This window comes from Balaenoptera ricei, chromosome 7, assembly GCF_028023285.1.
Source record: "Balaenoptera ricei isolate mBalRic1 chromosome 7, mBalRic1.hap2, whole genome shotgun sequence".
Lineage (NCBI taxonomy): Eukaryota > Metazoa > Chordata > Mammalia > Artiodactyla > Balaenopteridae > Balaenoptera > Balaenoptera ricei.
The window spans coordinates 12,056,802-12,076,988 of NC_082645.1; the positions used below are offsets into that span (position 1 = coordinate 12,056,802).

Consider the following 20,187-nt stretch of genomic DNA (forward strand, 5'->3'; position numbering starts at 1 on the left):
CTCTTATTCCAGAATGTCTTATCATGCCTTGTGACTTCTTTTTTTTTAACTGATGACTAAACTGAACCCCAGAAAAGTGAAGTGACTTGTCCAAGCTTATTGTTAGTAGAATAGGTTTCAAGTCAGATCTCTCAGGCTCTAAAACTAAAATTCATCTCCTTTCTTCGCCTTCCATTCTTACCTATAATAGGTAAAATATGTTCTCCATCCCTGACCCACAGGGCCTCATCTCTGCATGTTGTTTTAATGTAAACCTCTTAAAATATTTTTGGCAAGTAGAAGTAGCATGGCGAATAATATATATTAACGAACTGCAGTTAAGTGCCTTGCATGTTCAGTGTCTATTACACAATCTCATCCTTGTTATGATGTATATTTCACAGATACTTTCTGTGTATAGGTCTTATTTTCAACGTGGTACTTATGGTTCGCTGAGACCATGATCTATGCTAGTGTTTCTTTTGTGAGGAAGTGTGTGTGTCAATATCTGGAAGTAGGGGCTTTGGAGTCAGACATCCTGGGTTCCAATTCTTGCTTAGACATTAACTATTGTAATCTTAGGAAAACTGCTTAATTTTCCTTATTCACTTTTCCCTCAGTTTTGATGTGGCAGGATCGACTCCCTTCTGATTTAGACAATGTCAATTTTATTTTATTTCTTTATGTATTTAATATTTTGAACATTTAACATTTAATTTTTGTTAATTTAATTACCAACATTTTGTGCATTCGACAGCTTGTCAGTGATCTATGTTTTTGTGTGTATGTGATCGCCAGGATAATTATCTTCAAGGATATTTAGTTATATTCTAGTTCTGGTCACAAAGTATCTAATTTCTCAACTTCTAAGTTCTTCCCCATCCAAATTGTCCTTTCCCACTACAGATGAATTCATTTCCTTTTATTCTTGTTCTACCTGTTGTCTACCTATTCGGGCTTCTTTCTGTTCTTGTTCCGTGGCTTTGCATAGATCATGTCCATTTTAAATGAGATAATGGACATTCAATGCTTAGCCTGGAGACTGTGGAGTAAAGGCTTCACAAGTTTAGCTCTTAAGATAATTAACCCTCACATTAACTCTGGGTAGAGCTCTGGGAGAAGCAAAAATTCTCTGGCCAAATTCTTTGCATGAGTAGAGTGCTTGAGTGGCCATTCATTGATGCATATCCAGCCGCCATCCATCACACTGCAAGCATGACTGTCTTTTCATTTTTCCAGCTTTTTGGAGGTCTAAAAGCATGATCCTCTTTTGACCTTCCTCGGTTGTGTTTTCTGGGCAGAGGACAAGATCTGGACATTGGTGCAGCACAACAACACAGAGCTGACCCATGTGCGAGGTGCCAGCTCTGAGAAGCCCTACTCCATGACCTTGGACTACGGAGGCAGCCTGGAGCAGCTGGAGGCCGTGATCGATGGCTCGGAGCACTGCGAACAGGAGGTGTCCTACCACTGCAAGAGGTCCCGCCTGCTCAACACGCCAGGTAGGAACCGCCCCTGCCCAGGACCCTCCTTTGCGAAGGCCATGCAGGGCGACCGCAGTGTGGCAGATGGGCCCTGAAACCCTGGAACACGTAGGAGAGGGGGGTTTGCCAAAAAGGGGGCTGCAGCTACAATGGTTCCCTATGCAATGAGAGAAATGCCCCCAGGAGAGACTCCTGATGGACTGTTCCTTGCTCTGATACCCAGGGTGTGACCTCGAGGGCATTCTGTAGCCTTTCAAGATTTTCTCCTCATCTTCAAAAAAAGGGGCAGTGACAACACCCATCTTGCAGTCGTGGTGAGAATGGAAAGTTTCTTGAGATCAGTGACACTCGAAGAGAGCATTTGAGTTAGACGTAGGAAGTGTGAAAGCGGAAATGGTATTTCTGTCAGATGAGAAAGCACCAAAGATCTCAGCACATTGTCCAAAGAGCAATGAGTTATGTCTGGGGCAAAGGAAACATAACGGAGCAGTATTAGGCAAGGAGGTCAACAGGGAAAGCGGCCGCGTCCTGTGTGTTTGCAGTACTCACGTTACCTGAAAAGTGCAGGCCTTAATGGAAATGACTCTTCTTTTAAAATAAAGTTTACTTTTAGGAAAAATTATATTAACTGTATTTATATATTTTTTTGTTCTCTTACGGTTAGTTTTTAGCGTGAATGGCTGATAAAGGGTTGCAAAAATACCTTGTAGGATTGCTTACCAAAACCTGAAAGGGTTTGCACAATGTCAGGAGGACTTTGTCAAAGTTGATGCATGCCCTGGGAGTCAGTCATTTTTGTGCATATCAGTTCATCATTCATGGCAGAAAAAAGGGGGAAAAAAATGGCTGAGTACCACAAGGATGTGGAATATCCAAGAAAGGGTGTCAGAATCTTTAGCCTCAAGGAACTTACGGTCCTTGAAAGTGAGGAATTTTGAAAGGACTGAGGAAATTAGACAATGAAATGTCAAACAAGCAGAAGTGCTAGAAACCTAACTAAATACAACCCACCCACTGCCTCACTGATCTAGAATCTTTAGGGAAGAATTGTCCCCCATAAGTGAATTTTCCAGATAACTGTCACTTACCCCGTTAAGCACCCAAAATGTTTTTAAAGAATTTTCAACTATTTGAAATGAAAATCTTTCTCAAATGGATCACATGCTTCCTTGCCTTCTTAAACAGAGAATTCTGAACATGAAATGTAACCTTTTCTTGATGTCTCAGGATCATCATTGTGAAAATCAGTTACTGTACTCTCCTTGGACTCAGCAGTGCTCGCAGGGCTGATTCAGAGGCCCTGCTTGGGGTCCCTTTCACCAGGATCCTCAGAGAGTCAGTGTTTGCGTGTGTTCAGATTTCCCTCTCTCCTGGCTGTCAAGCCTGCATGTGTGACTCAGCGCTCTTTGCAGAGAGTCTGTGTCCGCAAAACCATCCTAACCTCTTCTCATTGTGTTGCTTCTAGTTTCATAACGATCGGTTTGGTGGAACTTTGGGAAAAATGGGATTATGTTCATTCTGACCATGGGATTTCCTTTGGTATATACATCCTGTGATATCAGTTTGGCTTTACTGTTGCCTTTGTGTTGTTGTTTTTTTTTAAATCTTTATTGGAGTATAATTGCTTTACAGTGTTGTGTTAGTTTCTGCTGTATAACAAAGTGAATCAGCTATATGTATACATATATCCCCATATCCCCTCCCTCTTGCATCTCCCTCCCACCGTCCCTATCCCACCCCTCTAGGTGATCACAAAGCGCAAAGCTGATCTCCCTGTGCTATGCAGCTGCTTCCCACTAGCTATCTGGTTTACATTTGGTAGTGTATATATGTCCATGCCACTCTCTCACTTTGTCCCAGCTTACACTTCCCCCTCCCCTTGTCCTCAAGTCCATTCTCTACATCTGCGTCTTTATTCCTGTCCTGCCCCTAGGTTCATTAGAACCTTTTTTTTTTTTTTTTTTTAGATTCCATATATATGTGTCAGCATACGGTATTTCTTTTTCTCTTTCTGACTTACTTCACTCTATCCACCTCACTACAAATAACTCAATTTCGTTTCTTTTTATGGCTGAGTAATATTCCATTGTATATATGTGCCACATCTTCTTTATCCATTCATCCAATGGTGGACACTTAGGTTGCTTCCATGTCCTGGCTATTTGTAAATAGTGCTGCAATGAACATTGTGGTAGATGACTCTTTTTGAATTATGGTTTTCTCAGGGTATATGCCCAGTAGTGGGATTGCTGGGTCATATGGTAGTTCTATTTTTAGTTTTTTTAAGGAACCTCCATACTGTTCTCCATAATGGCTGTATCAGTTCTTAGCAAAGCACAACCTTCTGAGACTGAACCAGGAAGAAATAGAAAATATAAACAGACCAATCACAAGCACTGAAATTGAAACTCTGATTAAAAATCTTCCAACAAACAAAAGCCCAGGACCAGTTGGCTTCACAGGTGAATTCTATCAAACATTTAGAGAAGAGCTAACACCTATCCTTCTCAAACTCTTCCAAAATATAGCAGAGGGAGGAACACTCCCAAACTCATTCTACGAGGCCACTATCACCCTGGTACCAAAACCAGACAAAGATGTCACAAAAAAAGAAAACTACAGGCCAATTTCACTGATGAACATAGATGAAAAAATCCTCAACAAAATACTAGCAAACAGAATCCAACAGCACATTAAAAGGATCATACACCATGATCAAGTGGGGTTTATCTCAGGAATGCAAGGATTCTTTAATATACACAAATCAATCAATGTAATACACCATATTAACAAATTGAAGGCTAAAAACCATATGATAATCTCAATAGATACAGAAAAAGCTTTTGACAAAATTCAACACCCATTTATGATAAAAACTCTCCAGAAAGTAGGCGCAAAGAGAACCTACCTCAACATAATAAAGGCCATATATGACAAACCTACAGCCAACACCGTTCTCAGTGGTGAAAAAATGAAACCATTTCCACTAAGATGAGGAACAAAACAAGATTGTCCATTGTCCCCACTATTGTTCTTTTTTTAAAAATTAAAATGTAGTTGATGTACAATGTTATATTAGTTTCAGATGTACAGCAAAGTGATTCAGATATACATACATATATATACACATATATATATTTTTATATATATATATATTCTTTTTCATATTCTTTTCCCTTATAGGTTATTACAAAATATTGAGTATAGTTTCCTCTGCTATACTATACATAGCTATATAGGACCTATATTTTGAATACTATAGGTCCTTGTTGGTTATCTATTTTATATATAGTAGTGTGTATCTGTTAATCCCAGACTCCTAATTTAAACTCCACTTCCCCTTTGGTAACCACAAGTTTGCTTTCTGTCTGGCAGTCTGTTTCTGTTTTATAAATAAGTTCATTTGTATCATTTTTTTAGATTCCACATATAAGTGATATCATTTGATATTTGTCTTTCTGTGTCAGACTTACTTCACTTAGTATGATCATGTCTAGGTCCATCCACATTGCTGCAAGTGGCATTATTTCATCCTTTTTTATGGCTGAGTAGTATTCCATTGTACATATATACATCTTCTTTACCCATTCATCAGTCGATAGACATTTAGGTTGTTTCCATATCTTAGCTATTGTGAATAGTACATGCTGTTTTTCTAACTCAGCTGTCATAAATTCCCTGAGCACATTTGGGTGGGAGGGCATGACCTAATCACCTTCCAAAGTCCCCACCTCTTGATACCATCACACTGGGGGTTAGAATTTCAACATATGAATTTTTGAGGGACAAACATTCTGTCCATAACAGGCACACACTTGCAGGGATGTTTTCCTCATTTCCCTAATTATTAAGGCAATCCCGTCCCCCTGGGGAAGGCCAGAGAGAGAAAAGGAGAGGCTAGAGACCATCTTCTCCTTTCCTGCCTGCTCTCTGGAAGAGTTGGGTAAGGGTCTCCCTTACCTGATGAAGCCAGGGCCCCCCTGTGAAACTGTTTTACTAACTGTATTTGTCACACACACAGTATACAAATCTCTTTCCACATCAGTAAATATGACTTTATATCATAATGTTTTTTAAGAACAGAGTCTTCCATTATATGGATGTACCAAATGGATACACAAAATTAACAAATCTATTTTGGACATTTAGATTGTACCCATTTTCTCACTATTACACATGATGCAAGAACATGTTTGCACATAGATCTTTATGTATAAAACCGATTATATCCTTAGGATAAATTCCTTGGGGTGCCATTACCAGGGCAAAGCGTGTGCATATTTTTAAGACTTTTGCCATATTGACATCTGCAATGTATCAAGGTTATACCACTTGTACTCTAAACATCACTGTGGGATTTGAGTTCCCATCTCCCAGCAATAGGTATTATCACCTTATTTCAACTTTGACAATCTGATAAATGCAGAGGATCAAAGACAATTAAAAATATTTTTTTATTAATTAGAATATCCCATAGCTTATTGGAAACTACTGGTAGCCAGGATTAGTAGTAGCAATAAAATATTACAAATCGTGGCTACCTTGGATTCAAACCAATAAGAGGAGAATGAAGGATGCCTTCTTGCTCTAGGTTCTGCCCCGTTCCATATACAATAGATAATAAAGGGAGGAAATAAAAGAAGGCAAAATGAAAGAAATATAAACAAATGTTCAAATGGCCACCAATGACTAAGCATTTCTAATGTTTGAGGGTGTCTGTGGGGAGCTGTATAAGCATGATCTCTAATCCAGACAGCAGTTCTGCATAGTAAGGGTTGTTATCCCATCTGGCATTTCAGGAAACAGAACCTCAGAGAGGGTGAGATGCTTGATCAGTGCCACACGGCTGGGGAGGGGCAGACCTGGTTCTTATACCCAGCTCCGCCTGAGGTCAAAGCAAGGATAATAAGGACTTACTGTATAGCGCAGGGAACTCTGCTCAATACTCTGGCCTCTATGGGGAAAGAATCTAAAAAAGAGGGGATATATGTATATGTATAACTGATTCATGTTGCTGCATACCCGAAACTAACACAACGTTGTAAATCAATTATACTCTAATAAAAATTAAGAAAGAAAGGCAAGGATATGATTTCCGATACATCATGCAAAACTCAAAAGACCAAAAGTTAAAAGGAAATGGGGTCATCAGGGAACACACCAGTCTGTATGATTTTCCTTGTTTTGTAAGAAAACGCAGATGGAGAGAGGCAGGTCACCAGAGCCACCTCTGCTACGCTGTGTGACTGTCGGGGTGGCTTGAAGGGGACAGTTCCTCGGCAGCCTCACAGGTTGGCAGTGTCCTCTCTCACACGCTGCAGCTTCCGTGGCCCACGTGGCCCTGTGGATCCCAGACAGCAGGACCAGAGTCTCCTTCTGCCTCCTTCGGTCTGTTCTCGCCTCTGGCTCTGGTTCCATTCTCCTAGCGGCAACGGAAGCAGAAAGAGAGCGAAGACGGGCAGGATTAGGTCAGGCCTGGTTCACCACTGTGTCTTTTTCATTTGGTTAGTGACTGAACCATGACACTGTCATTTTCTGACAGTTTCCTCAGATATTCTTCCCCAGAGCTGCTGATAAGTGCCAGCCAATGAAATGTGTCATCTGTCTCTTTAACTGAAGGTTTATACTAGAAACTCTGCAAAGGACCAAAATTCCAAGCCCCTGGGGTCCAGGGGAAAAGTGTCTTCGTTATTCCCATAAATCTTTGTAGTTGTATTCGCTTGCTGCTTCTTACCGTGAGCTTGATGCAGGGCTGAGACCCTGTGCTAAAGAGCAGCTTCCGAGACAGGGTTACTCAGCCTGCCAGAGCTCAGCAGTATCCTGTCCCAGGGCGAGGAGGTGGCCACTTGTTCCCAGGAACAAAGGCTGCGCCGGTTATTCCCAAGCCTTCTCTCCTGGTCAGCACCTCCATAGGAATTTTGCCTGAGGCCAGATCCAGAAGATATCATGTGGTAAGCGTATAAAATGAAATAGATTTTTTTGATGATAGCCATTCTGGCTGGTGTGAGGTGATATCTCAGTGTAGTTTTGATTTGCATTTCTCTAATAATTAGCGATGTTGAGCATCTTTTCATGTGCCACTTGGCCATCTGTATGTCTTCTTTGGAGAGGTATCTATTTAGGTCCTCTGCCCGTCTTTTGACTGGGTTGTTTGTGTTGATGATATCAAGCTTCATGAGCTGTTTGTAAATATTGGAGACGGATCCCTTGTCGGTCACATCAAAGGGGGCCTACTGTGTGGCGCAGGGAGCTCTGCTCAATGTAGCGTAACGGCCTAAATGGGAGAGGAGTTTGAAAGGGAATAGATATATACATATGTACAACTGAATCACTTTGCTGCACACCTGAAACCAACACAACATTGTTAATCAGTTATCCTCCAATATAAAATAAAAAGTTAAAAAATAAATGAAATAGAATCCAGTTCCAGAAACAGACAGAGGACAGAAAAAAAAGATCTTGAGGCCAGGGTCTGGAAGATGCTTTAATCACATGGCCAATTTGCTCTGTAACCCACAACTCCCCCCGGAAGGAGGAAAATATTGAGAGGGGCAGAGGAAGGAGACCACCTGGGGAAGCTGAGTGCCCAGGTCCCTGGGGACAATGGGGTTGGAGAGCCCTACCTTCCCCCACCTTCTCTTCTAATCATCTCCATGATTAGAATCCCTAGAATTCCTCACTGGATTTGCTCGTTGGGGGTGTAAGTATCTGGTGTGTGTACATTTTCACAGTTACCACTCTGTGTAGTGAAGGTGTATTTGGGGATGCCCTTCCCAATAAATCTGTGAGCTCACTAAGGCAGAGGTAAGAAGTCAGTCTCGATACACATGAAATCATTGGAAGTTCAGACCCGGTTACTTTGAAACCTAATAGCCATGGGCAGGCTGAGCTCAAATTTACTTTGGTTCTGAACAGGAAGCATTTGCCAAGCAAATCAGTCGTGCAAACAAGTTGTCGTGAGGATTGTTTAAGTTCCTAAGTAGAACCAAGGATGGAGCGCCTAATAGCACCTCAGACTCCCCACTTCCCTGCCAGGAACGGGCTCCTATGCATTTATTCATGCAAACATGTGAGTGGTTTCCACCTGGAATCAATTTCTATACCTAGTTACGTTCCAATGGTTTTGAACGTAATAAAGTCCTATTTGTCTTAAAGTATTCTAAAATTCTCAAATTTCCTTTTTTTCCCTTAATTAATGATATTTTAGTGAGCATACAGCTAACTGGCCATATATATAATATGTGGTATATAGTTTAGACCATATATATATATATATATACACACACATACTATAATATGTATGAAAAATATATATGCATTATTTATACACTATTTAGTGTGTGCTATATAATATATATTATGTAATGGTATATATACTCATTATATAATCTTTGTATGTCCGAATAGATCTGTAAATGCACTTGGGTGTATAAACTCTCATGTCCATCTGTAGTATTCAACTTCCAATGTGTACAAAACGAACACTTAGGTTTAGAAATCGAAGTAAGGAATTGTGATGCAGAAAAGGCAAATTACTGAGAGAAAAGAAATAGCACTTCAAGGTGCTCTGGAGTTTACTAAACGTAAAATTCTTTGTCCTCAATATTTGTACCAAACCAGATCATTTAACAGTTGAATTAATTTTCTTTCATTCAAGAACTATTTATTGATTATCCATTATGTGCCACATACTTTTCTGGCAAGTGGGAATTAAACAGTGAAAAAAACCGGTGTTTCTGCCCATGTGATTGTAATAGGGATGACAGAAACAAACCAAACACACATGTGTGCATGCGCACACACAACATGCATGCGTGTGTGCATAAAATATGTGGGGGGAACTGATCCGAAAGTCCACGGTCTTTTCACTACACCAGGTTGTCACAGGAGCAATAGAATCCAAACCACAAAACTATGCTGTGACAACTGGAAGACAAGATACCAGGGCAGTATTTGAAATCTCCTTAATAAAAAGCTATTTCTACTTTATGTACAGCAGGAATCTATAAAGAAACTCGAGGTTCCTATAATGCATACTCTTGGTATCACTTCTCCTGCCAGTGATATTGGCTTTTGGCTACTGAGCTCCTTCTGTGTGCCAGGCATTTCAAACGTTATTTCACTTAATCCTCTCAAAGGTCTTATGAAGTTTGTATTATTTTCATTTTTATCGATGGAAGGGGAAGCTCTAAGAAGTTAGGTGGTTCATGCAAGGTCCTATGGCTACTAAGTGCTAGAGACCGGTTTCAAATACATGTCTCTCTGGCTTTCACTTCTATCTGCATTCTGAAAAAAAACCCCCCTAAAACTCACAGAAAACATAGAAAGGTCTCAAAGAGGAAAGGAAAATAATAATAATTTAAAAAAAGGATTCAGGTATCCAAAGAAAAGGTTCATCTTCTGTTGTGGTTATCAACAGTTATGTAACAAACCACCATAAAACTTCGTGGTTTAAAACAGTAGTAATTTTTTTAAAATTGGAGTACAGTTGATTTGCAGTGTAATGTTAGCTTCAGGTGTACAGCAAAGTGATTCAGTTATGCATATACATGTATCTATTATTCTTTCCCATATAGGTTATTACAGAGTACTGAGTATAGTTCTCTGTGCCATACGGTAGGTCCTTGTTGGTTATCTATTTCATATATAGTCATGTGTATATGTTAATCCCAAACTTCTAATTTATCCCTTTCCCCCTTCCCCTTTTGTAACCATAAGTTTGTGTTCTATGTCTGTGGGTCTATGTCTGTTTTGTAAGTTCATTTGTATCTTCTTTTTTTTTAGATTCCACATACAAGCAATATCATATGATATTTGTCTTTGTCTGGCTTACTTCACTTAGTATGATAATCTCTACGTCCATCCATATTGCTGCAAATGGCAATATTTCATTCTTTTTTATGGCTGAGTAGTAATCCATTGTAAATATGTACCACATCTTCTTTTTTTTTTTTTTTTTTTTTTTTTTTTTTTTTTTTTTTTTTTAAACATCTTTATTGAAGTATAATTGCCTTACAATAGTGTGTTAGCTTCTGCTTTATAACAAAGTGAATCAGTTATACATATACAATATGTTCCCATTTCTCTTCCCTCTTGCATCTCCCTCCCTCCCACCCTCCCCATCCCACCCCTCTAGGTGGTCACAAAGCACCGAGCTGATCTCCCTGTGCTATGCGGCTGCTTCCCACTAGCTATCTATTTTACATTTGGTAGTGTATATATGTCCATGACACTCTCTTACCCTGTCACATCTCACCCCACCCCCTCCCCCTATCCTCAAGTCCATTCTCTAGTAGGTCTGTGTCTTTATTCCCGTCTTGCCACTAGGTTCTTCATGGCCTTTTTTTTTTTTTTTTTTTCCTTAGATTCCGTATATATGTGTTAGCATACTGTATTTGTTTTTCTCTTTCTGACTTACTTCACTCTGTATGACAGACTCTAACTCCATCCACCTCATTACAAATACCTCCATTTCATTTCTTTTTACGGCTGAGTAATATTCCATTGTATATATGTGCCACATCTTCTTTATCCATTCATCTGTCGATGGACATTTAGGTTGCTTCCATGTCCTGGCTATTGTAAATAGAGCTGCAATGAACATTGTGGTACATGACACTTTTTGACCTATGGTTTTCTCAGGGTATATGCCCAGTAGTGGGATTGCTGGGTCGTATGGTAGTTCTATTTGTAGTTTTTTAAGGAACCTCCATACTGTTCTCCATAGTGGCTGTATCAATTTACATTCCCACCAACAGTGCAAGAGTGTTCCCTTTCCTCCACACCCTCTCCAGCATTTATTGTTTCTAGATTTTTTGATGATGGCCATTCTGACCGGTGTGAGATGATATCTCATTGTAGTTTTGATTTGCATTTCTCTAATGATTAATGATGTTGAGCATTCTTTCATGTGCCTGTAGGCCATCTGTATATCTTCTTTGGAGAAATGTCTATTTAGGTCTTCTGCCCATTTTTGGATTGGGTTGTTCGTTTTTTTGTTATTGAGCTGCATGAGCTGCTTGTAAATCTTGGAGATTAATCCTTTGTCAGTTGCTTCATTTGCAAATATTTTCTCCCATTCTAAGGGTTGTCTTTTGGTCTTGTTTATGGTTTCCTTTGCTGTGCAAAAGCTTTTAAGTTTCATTAGGTCCCATTTGTTTATTTGTGTTCTTATTTCCATTTCTCTGGGAGCTGGGTCAAAAAGAATCTTGCTGTGATGTATGTCATAGAGTGTTCTGCCTATGTTTTCCTCTAAGAGTTTGATAGTGTCTGGCCTTACACTTAGGTCTTTAATCCATTTTGAGTTTATTTTTGTGCATGGTGTCAGGGAGTGTTCTAATTTCATACTTTTACATGTACCTGTCCAATTTTCCCAGCACCACTTATTGAAGAGGCTGTCTTTTCTCCACTGTATATGCTTGCCTCCTTTATCAAAGATAAGGTGACCATATGTGTGTGGGTTTATCTCTGGGCTTTCTATCCTGTTCCATTGATCTATATTTCTGTTTTTGTGCCAGTACCAAACTGTCTTGATTACTGAAGCTTTGTAATATAGTCTGAAGTCAGGGAGCCTGATTCCCCCAGCTCCATTTTTCGTTCTCAAGATTGCTTTGGCTATTCGGGGTCTTTTGTGTTTCCATACAAATTGTGAAATTTTTTGTTGTAGTTCTGTGAAAAATGCCAGTGGTAGTTTGATAGGGATTGCATTGAATCTGTAGATTGCTTTGGGTAGTAGAGTCATTTTCACAATGTTGATTCTTCCAATCCAGGAACATGGTATATCTCTCCATCTATTTGTATCATCTTTAATTTCTTTCATCAGTGTCTTATAATTTTCTGCATACAGGTCTTTTGTCTCCTTAGGTAGGTTTATTCCTAGATATCTTATTCTTTTTGTTGCAATGGTAAACGGGAGTGTTTTCTTAATTTCACTTTCAGATTTTTCGTCATTAGTGTATAGAAATGCAAGCGATTTCTGTGCATTAATTTTGTATCCTGCTACTTTACCAAATTCATTGATTAGCTCTAGGAGTTTTCTGGTAGCCTCTTTAGGATTCTCTATGTATAGTATCATGTCATCTGCAAATAGTGACAGCTTTACTTCTTCTTTTCCGATTTGGATTCCTTTTATTTCTTTGTCTTCTCTGATTGCTGTGGCTAACACTTCCAAAACTATGTTGAATAATAGTGGTGAGAGTGGGCAACCTTGTCTTGTTCCTGATCTTAGTGGAAATGGTTTCAGTTTTTCACCATTGAGGACAATGTTGGCTGTGGGTTTGTCATATATGGCCTTTATTATGTTGAGGAAAGTTCCCTCTATGCCTACTTTCTGCAGGGCTTTTATCATAAATGGGTGTTGAATTTTGTCGAAAGCTTTCTCTGCATCTATTGAGATGATCATATGGTTTTTCTCCTTCAATTTGTTAATATGGTGTATCACATTGATTGATTTGCGTATATTGAAGAATCCTTGCATTCCTGGGATAAACCCCACTTGATCATGGTGTATGATCCTTTTAATGTGCTGTTGGATTCTGTTTGCTAGTATTTTGTTGAGGATTTTTGCATCTATGTTCATCAGTGATATTGGCCTGTAGTTTTCTTTCTTTGTGACATCTTTGTCTGGTTTTGGTATCAGGGTGATGGTGGCCTCGTAGAATGAGTTTGGGAGTGTTCCTCCCTCTGCAATATTTTGGAAGAGTTTGAGAAGGATAGGTGTTAGCTCTTCTCTAAATGTTTGATAGAATTCGCCTGTGAAGCCATCTGGTCCTGGGCTTTTGTTTGTTGGAAGGTTTTTAATCACAGTTTCAATTTCAGTGCTTGTGATTGGTCTGTTCATATTTTCTATTTCTTCCTGGTTCAGTCTCGGAAGGTTGTGCATTTCTAAGAATCTGTCCATTTCTTCCAGGTTGTCCATTTTATTGGCATAGAGTTGCTTGTAGTAATCTCTCATGATCTTTTGTATTTCTGCAGTGTCAGTGGTTATTTCTCCTTTTTCATTTCTAATTCTATTGATCTGAGTCTTCTCCCTTTTTCTCTTGATGAGTCTGGCTAATGGTTTATCAATTTTGTTTATCTTCTCAAAGAACCAGCTTTTAGTTTCATTGATTTTTGCTATTGTTTCCTTCATTTCTTTTTCATTTATTTCTGACCTGATCTTTATAATTTCTTTCCTTCTGCTGGCTTTGGGGTTTTTTTGTTCTTCTTTCTCTAATTGCTTTAGGTGCAAGGTTAGGTTGTTTATTCGAGATGTTTCCTGTTTCTTGAGGTAGGCTTGTATTGCTATAAACTTCCCTCTTAGCACTGCTTTTGCTGCGTCCCATAGGTTTTGGGTCGTCGTATCTCCATTGTCATTTATTTCTAGGTATTTTTTGATTTCCCCTTTGATTTCTTCAGTAATCACTTCATTATTAAGTAATGTATTGTGTAGCCTCCATGTGTTTGTATTTTTTGCAGATCTTTTCCTGTAATTGATATCTAGTCTCATAGCGTTGTGGTCGGAAAAGATACTTGATACGATTTCAATTTTCTTAAATTTACCAAGGTTTGATTTGTGACCCAAGATATGATCTATCCTGGAGAATGTTCCATGAGCACTTGAGAAAAATGTGTATTCTGTTGTTTTTGGGTGGAATGTCCTATAAATATCAATTAAGTCCATCTTGTTTAATGTATCATTTAAAGCTTGTGTTTCCTTATTTATTTTCATTTTGGATGATCTGTCCATTGGTGAAAGTGGGGTGTTAAAGTCCCCTACTATGATTGTGTTGCTGTCGATTTCCCCTTTTATGGCTGTTAGTACTTGCCTTATGTATTGAGGTGCTCCTATGTTGGGTGCATAAATATTTACAATTGTTATACCTTCCTCTTGGATCGATCCCTTGATCATTATATAGTGTCCTTCTTTGTCTCTTGTGATAGTCTTTATTTTAAAGTCTATTTTGTCTGATATGAGAATTGCTACTCCAGCTTTCTTTTGATTTCCATTTGCATGGAATATCTTTTTCCATCCCCTCACTTTCAGTCTGTATGTGTCTCTAGGTCTGAAGTGGGTCTCTTGTAGACAGCATATATATGGGTCTTGTTTTTGTATCCATTCAGCCAGCCTGTGTCTTTTGGTGGGAGCATTTAATCCATTTACATTCAAGGTAATTATCGATATGTATGTTCCTATTCCCATTTTCTTAAATGTTTTGGGTTTGTTATTGTAGGTGTTTTCCTTCTCTTGTGTTTCTTGCCTAGAGAAGTTCCTTTAGCATTTGTTGTAAAGCTGGTTTGGTAGTGCTGAACTCTCTCAGCTTTTGCTTGTCTGTAAAGGTTTTAATTTCTCCATCACATTTGAATGAGATCCTTGCTGGGTAGAGTAATCTTGGTTGTAGGTTCTTCTCCTTCATCACTTTAAGTATATCCTGCCACTCCCTTCTGGCTTGCAGAGTTTCTGCTGAAAGATCAGATGTTAACCTTATGGGGATTCCCTTGTGTGTTATTTGTTTTTTTTCCCTTGCTGCCTTTAATATGTTTTCCTTATATTTAATTTTTGACAGTTTGATTAATATGTGTCTTGGCGTGTTTCTCCTTGGGTTTATCCTGTATGGGACTCTCTGTGCTTCCTGGACTTGATTAACTATTTCCTTTCCCATATTAGGGAAGTTTTCAACTATAATCTCTTCAAATATTTTCTCAATCCCTTTCTTTTTCTCTTCTTCTTCTGGGACCCCTATAATTCGAATGTTGGTGCGTTTAATGCTGTCCCAGAGGTCTCTGAGACTGTCCTCAGTTCTTTTCATTCTTTTTTCTTTATCCTGCTCTGCAGTAGTTATTTCCACCATTTTATCTTCCAGGTCACTTATCCTTTCTTCTGCCTCAGTTATTCTGCTATTGATCCCATCTAGAGTATTTTTAATTTCATTTATTGTGTTTTTCATCATTGCTTGATTCCTCTTTAGTTCTTCTACGTCCTTGTTAAATGCTTCTTGCATTTTGTCTATTCTATTTCCAAGATTTTGGATCATCCTTACTATCATTATTCTGAATTCTTTTTCAGGTAGACTACCTATTTCCTCTTCATTTGTTAAGTCTAGTGTGTTTTGACCCTGCTCCTTCATCTGCTGTGTGTTTTTCTGTCGTCTCATTTTGCTTATCTTACTGTGTTTGGGGTCTCCTTATCACAGGTTGCAGGTTTGTAGTTCCCGTTGTTTTTGGTATCTGTCCCCAGTGGCTAAGGTTGGTTCAGTGGGTTGTGTAGGCTTCCTGGTGGAGGGAACTAGTGCCTGAGCTCTGGTGGATGAGGCTGGATCTTGTCTTTCTGGTGGGCACGTCCACGTCTGGTGGTGTATTTTGGGGTGTCTGTGGCCTTATTATGATTTTAGGCAGCCTCTCTGCTAATGGATGAGGCTGTGTTCCTGTCTTGCTAGTTGTTTGGCATAGGGTGTTCAGCACTGTAGCTTGCTGGTCATTGAGTGATGCTGGGTCTTGATGTTGAGATGGAGATCTCTGAGAGATTTTTGCCGTTTGGTATTACGTGGAGCTGGGAGGTCTCTTGTGGACCAGTGTCCTGAAGTTGGCTCTCCCACCTCCGAGGTACGGCCCTGATGCCTGGCTGAAGCACCAAGAGCCTTTCGTCCACACGGCTCAGAGTAAAAGGGAGAAAAAATAGAAAGAAAGAAAGAAAGGAAGGAAGGAAGGAAGGAAGGAAGGAGGAAGGAAGGAAGGAAGGAAGGAAGGAGAGAAAGAAAGAAAGAAAGAAAGAAAAGAAAGAAAGAAGCTATAATATAGTGAAGTAAAATAAAGCTATTGTAAAGCAAAGCTATACAGACAAAATCTCCCCCAGAAGCATATACATATACACTCACAAAAAAAAAAAGGAAAAGGGGAAAAATTAATATATCCTGCTCCCAAAGTCCACCTCCTGAATTTGGGATGATTCGTTGTCTAGTCAGGTATTCAACAGATGCAGGCACATCAAGTTGTTTGTGGAGTTTTAATCCGCTTCTTCTGAGGCTACTGGGACAGATTTCCCCTCCTCTTCTCTGTTCACACAGCTCCTGGGGATCAGCTTTGGATTTGGACCCGCCTCTGCGTGTAGGTCTCCTGAGGGCGTCTGTTCCCCGCCCAGACAGGACGGGGTTAAAGGAGCAGCTGCTTCGGGGACTGTGGCTCACCCAGGCCGCGGGGAGGGAGGGGTACAGAGGAGGCGGGGCGAGCCTGCGGCGTCAGAGGCTGGCGTGACGTTGCAGCAGCCTGAGGTGCGCAGTGCGTTCTCCCGGGGGATGTTGTCCCTGGATCACGGGACCCTGGCAGTGGCGGGCTGCACGGGCTCCCGGGAGGGGCGGTGTGGAGAGTGACCTGTGCTCGCACACAGGCTTCTTGGAGGCGGCAGCAGCAGCCCCAGCGTCTCACGCCCGTCTCTGGGGTCCGCGCTGATCGCCGCGGCTCACGCCAGTTTCTGGAGTTCGTTTAGGCGGCGCTCTGAATCCCCTCTCCTTGCGCGCCGCGAAACAAAGAGGCAAGAAAAAGTCTCTTGCCTCTTCGGCAGCTGCAGACTTTTTCCCGGTCTCCCTCCCAGCCAGCTGTGGTGCGCCAACCCCTTCAGGCTGTGTTCACGCCGCCAACCCCAGTCCTCTCCCTGCGATCCGACCTAAGCCCGAGCCTCCACTCCCAGCCCCGCCCGCCCCGGCGGGGGAGCAGACAAGCCTCTCGGGCTGGTGAGCGCTGCTCGGCGCCGAGCCTCCGTGCGGGAATCTCTCCGTTTTTCCCTCTGCGCCCCTGTTGCTATGGGATCCGCGCTGTTAGCTGCGGCTCGCGCCCGTCTCTGGAGTTCGTTTAGGCGGCGCTCTGAATCCCCTCTCCTCGCGCACCAGGAAACAGGGAAGAAAAAGTCTCTTGCCTCTTCGGCAGCTGCAGACTTTTTCCCGGACTCCTTCCCGGCTAGCTGTGGTGCACTAACCCCTTCAGGCTGTGTTCACGCCGCCAACCCCAGTCCTCTCCCTGTGACCGAAGCCCAGAGCCTCAGCTCCCAGCCCCGCCCGCCCCGGCGGCTGAGCAGACAAGCCTCTCGGGCTGGTGAGTGCTGGTCGGCGCCGAGCCTCCGTGCGGGAAGTGCGGGAATCTCTCCGCTTTGCCCTCCGCACCCCTGTGGCTGCGCTCTCCTCCGTGGCTCCGAAGCTTCCCCCCTCTGCCACCCGCAGTCTCTGCCCGCGAAGGGGCTCCTAGTGCGTGGAAATCTTTCCTCCTTCACAGCTCCCTCCCACTGGTGCAGGTGCCGTCCCTATTCTTTTGTCTCTGTTATTTCTTTTTTCTTTTGCCCTACCCAAGTACGGGGGGAGTTTCTTGCCTTTTGGGAGGTCTGACGTTTTCTGCCAGCGTTCAGTGGGTGTTCTGTAGGAGCAGTTCCACGTGTAGATGTATTTCTACTGTATCTGTGGGAAGGAAGGTGATCTCCGCGTCTTACTCTTCCGCCATCTTCTCTCCTCCTGTACCACATCTTCTTTATCCATTCATCTGTCGATGGACATTTAGGTTGCTTCCATGTCTAGGCTATTGTAAATAGTGCTGGCCATGAACATTGGGGTGCATGTATCTTTTCGAATTATAGTTTTCTCTGGATATATGCACAGGAGTGGGATTGCTGGATCATGTAGTAACTCTATTTTTAGTTTTTTAAGGAACCTCCATACTGTTCTCTACAGTGGCTGCACCAATTTACATTCCCGCCAACAGTGCAAGAGCATTCCCTTCTCTCCACACCCTCTCCAACATTTATTATTTGTAGACTTTTTGATGATGACCATTCTGACTGATTTGAGGTGATAGCTCATTGTAGTTCTGATTTGCATTTTTTCCAATCATTAGTGATACCGAGCATTTTTTCATGTGCATGTTGGCCATCTGTATGTCTTCTTTGGAGAAATGTCTATTTAGATCCTCTGCTTATTTTTTTGGTTGTGTTGTTTCTTTTTTTGATATTGAGTTCTATGAGCTGTTTGTATATTTTGGAAATTAATTTCTTGTCGGTCCCATCGTTTGTAAATATTTTCTCCCATTCATTTTGCCCATAAGTCTTCAGCTGGGGCAGGGTCCAGCAGGATGTGAGCTTCTCTGCTCCTCTCCACATCACCTGGGCCTGGGGCTCAGTCAGTGCTGACTGTGGGCTGGGACCTCAGTTGGATATGTGGTCTTTCCATGTGGCAACGTGACTTTCTCGTAATATGGTGGGTAGGTTTCAGGGACCAACATCCCAAGAAACAGAATAAGCCAGGTGAAAGCTATATTGCATTTTATTCCCTGGCATTGGAAGTCAAGCAGTATTACTTTTGCAGCTTTCTAAATATTAGAAGACAGTCACTCAGGCTAGTCCTCGTTCAAAGGGAGGTAAATTTGATTCCCTCTTTTAAGGGGGTAAGTGTACAGATGTGTCTAAAATTACTATATCTTCTTCAGATTTTTGGATGAATAGTCAACTAGCTTAAGGAAACACAGCAAATGCATGGCAGAATCAGGAGTCAAACCCAAGTCTTTCCAACCTAGTGTAGGTTCTTTCACTCTGATGTCCTGCCAGCCACTGAACAGTCAATTCTAATTCAGCCTGGAAATGTGTGTGACTCTCCACTTTTCCCTCTTTGGAACTTTGGTCTCCCCTAAAGTCATACAGCTAAAATGGGTTTATAAGAGTTTGCCACCGGTCTTAAAAAATATATAAAGACCATCACATGAATCAAGTCAGTGCATTTTACTGTGCTTGAAAGCCACCTTTCCTAATGTTCTAATAACTCACTGTTGGTATTTCACTGGGGACATAAAATCAAAATTAGAGATGAGTGGATTTTACAAAGAAGACATACACCTTAATGGAACTAGAGATGTGGGTGTATCTAAGGAAAATAAAAACTATCCCACATAAATTCAAGACATGATCTGTGCCTGGCTGCAAATGAATTTCGGTTCAGACCATTAATTACTGAAATAATCAATGTAGATGACCCAAGCATCAACATTCAGACTCGGTAAAAGGTAAAGTTTTTATTTTCCTCACCACTTTCTGAAAGACCGTGTTCACTTATTTTACCTTAAATATGCTTACAGGAAGAAGGATCCTATTTTCTAATCTGAAGATGTAGTTCAGTGGCAGCAACACAAAAAGAGCATACATTTTAGAATCATAAAACCTGATCTTCAGTTTCACTGTTTCTACTTATTAGCTGGGAGACCTTGAACAAGTTACATGGGTTTTCTAAGCCTCAGTTTCCTTATCTATAAATTGTAATGAGTAGATGCTGGAACTTGCATAGACATTCAGGATACTGCTCTTGTGTTAGCAAGTGTTTTATCCCATTTTCCAAAGAGCAAGGGGAATATAGCTCCCCTGGCTACCAGGAGAGGGTCTCAGAATCCCACGATATGTCTGGTGAAAGAGTTCAGTTGGGGAATTTGCCTGTTGTTGGCTTGTGGGCATCCTTATTTTCTAAGCTACATTTCACTTATAATGCATGTGGTATTTACCTACCCAAAGCACTGCTGAGAGTGTTAAAATTATATATTTGTACCCTCCTCCGCCAACCACTCAAATCCACTCATATGTCTATCTTTCTCAATTTAATAAATGATACCACCATGTACCTAGTTTCTTAAGGTCACAACGTAGGACTCATCCCTTCACACCATCTCCATTCCCCCTTCGGTGCCCCAGCAAATACTCAATTGTCCATTGCAGCTGATGTCCCTCCAA

At 41.1% G+C, this 20,187-nt stretch overlaps 1 protein-coding gene across 2 annotated transcripts in view; it reads left to right on the forward strand.

Moving 5' to 3' along the window:
* The window catches only part of CNTNAP5 (contactin associated protein family member 5), an 887,247-nt gene that overhangs the window by 628,798 nt on the left and 238,262 nt on the right, over positions 1-20,187 (forward strand). For both annotated transcript variants that reach the window (XM_059927107.1, XM_059927108.1), the window contains exon 13: positions 1,281-1,481. In XM_059927107.1, coding sequence (XP_059783090.1) covers positions 1,281-1,481 — 201 coding nt within the window. The remainder of the gene's footprint in view (positions 1-1,280; positions 1,482-20,187) is intronic.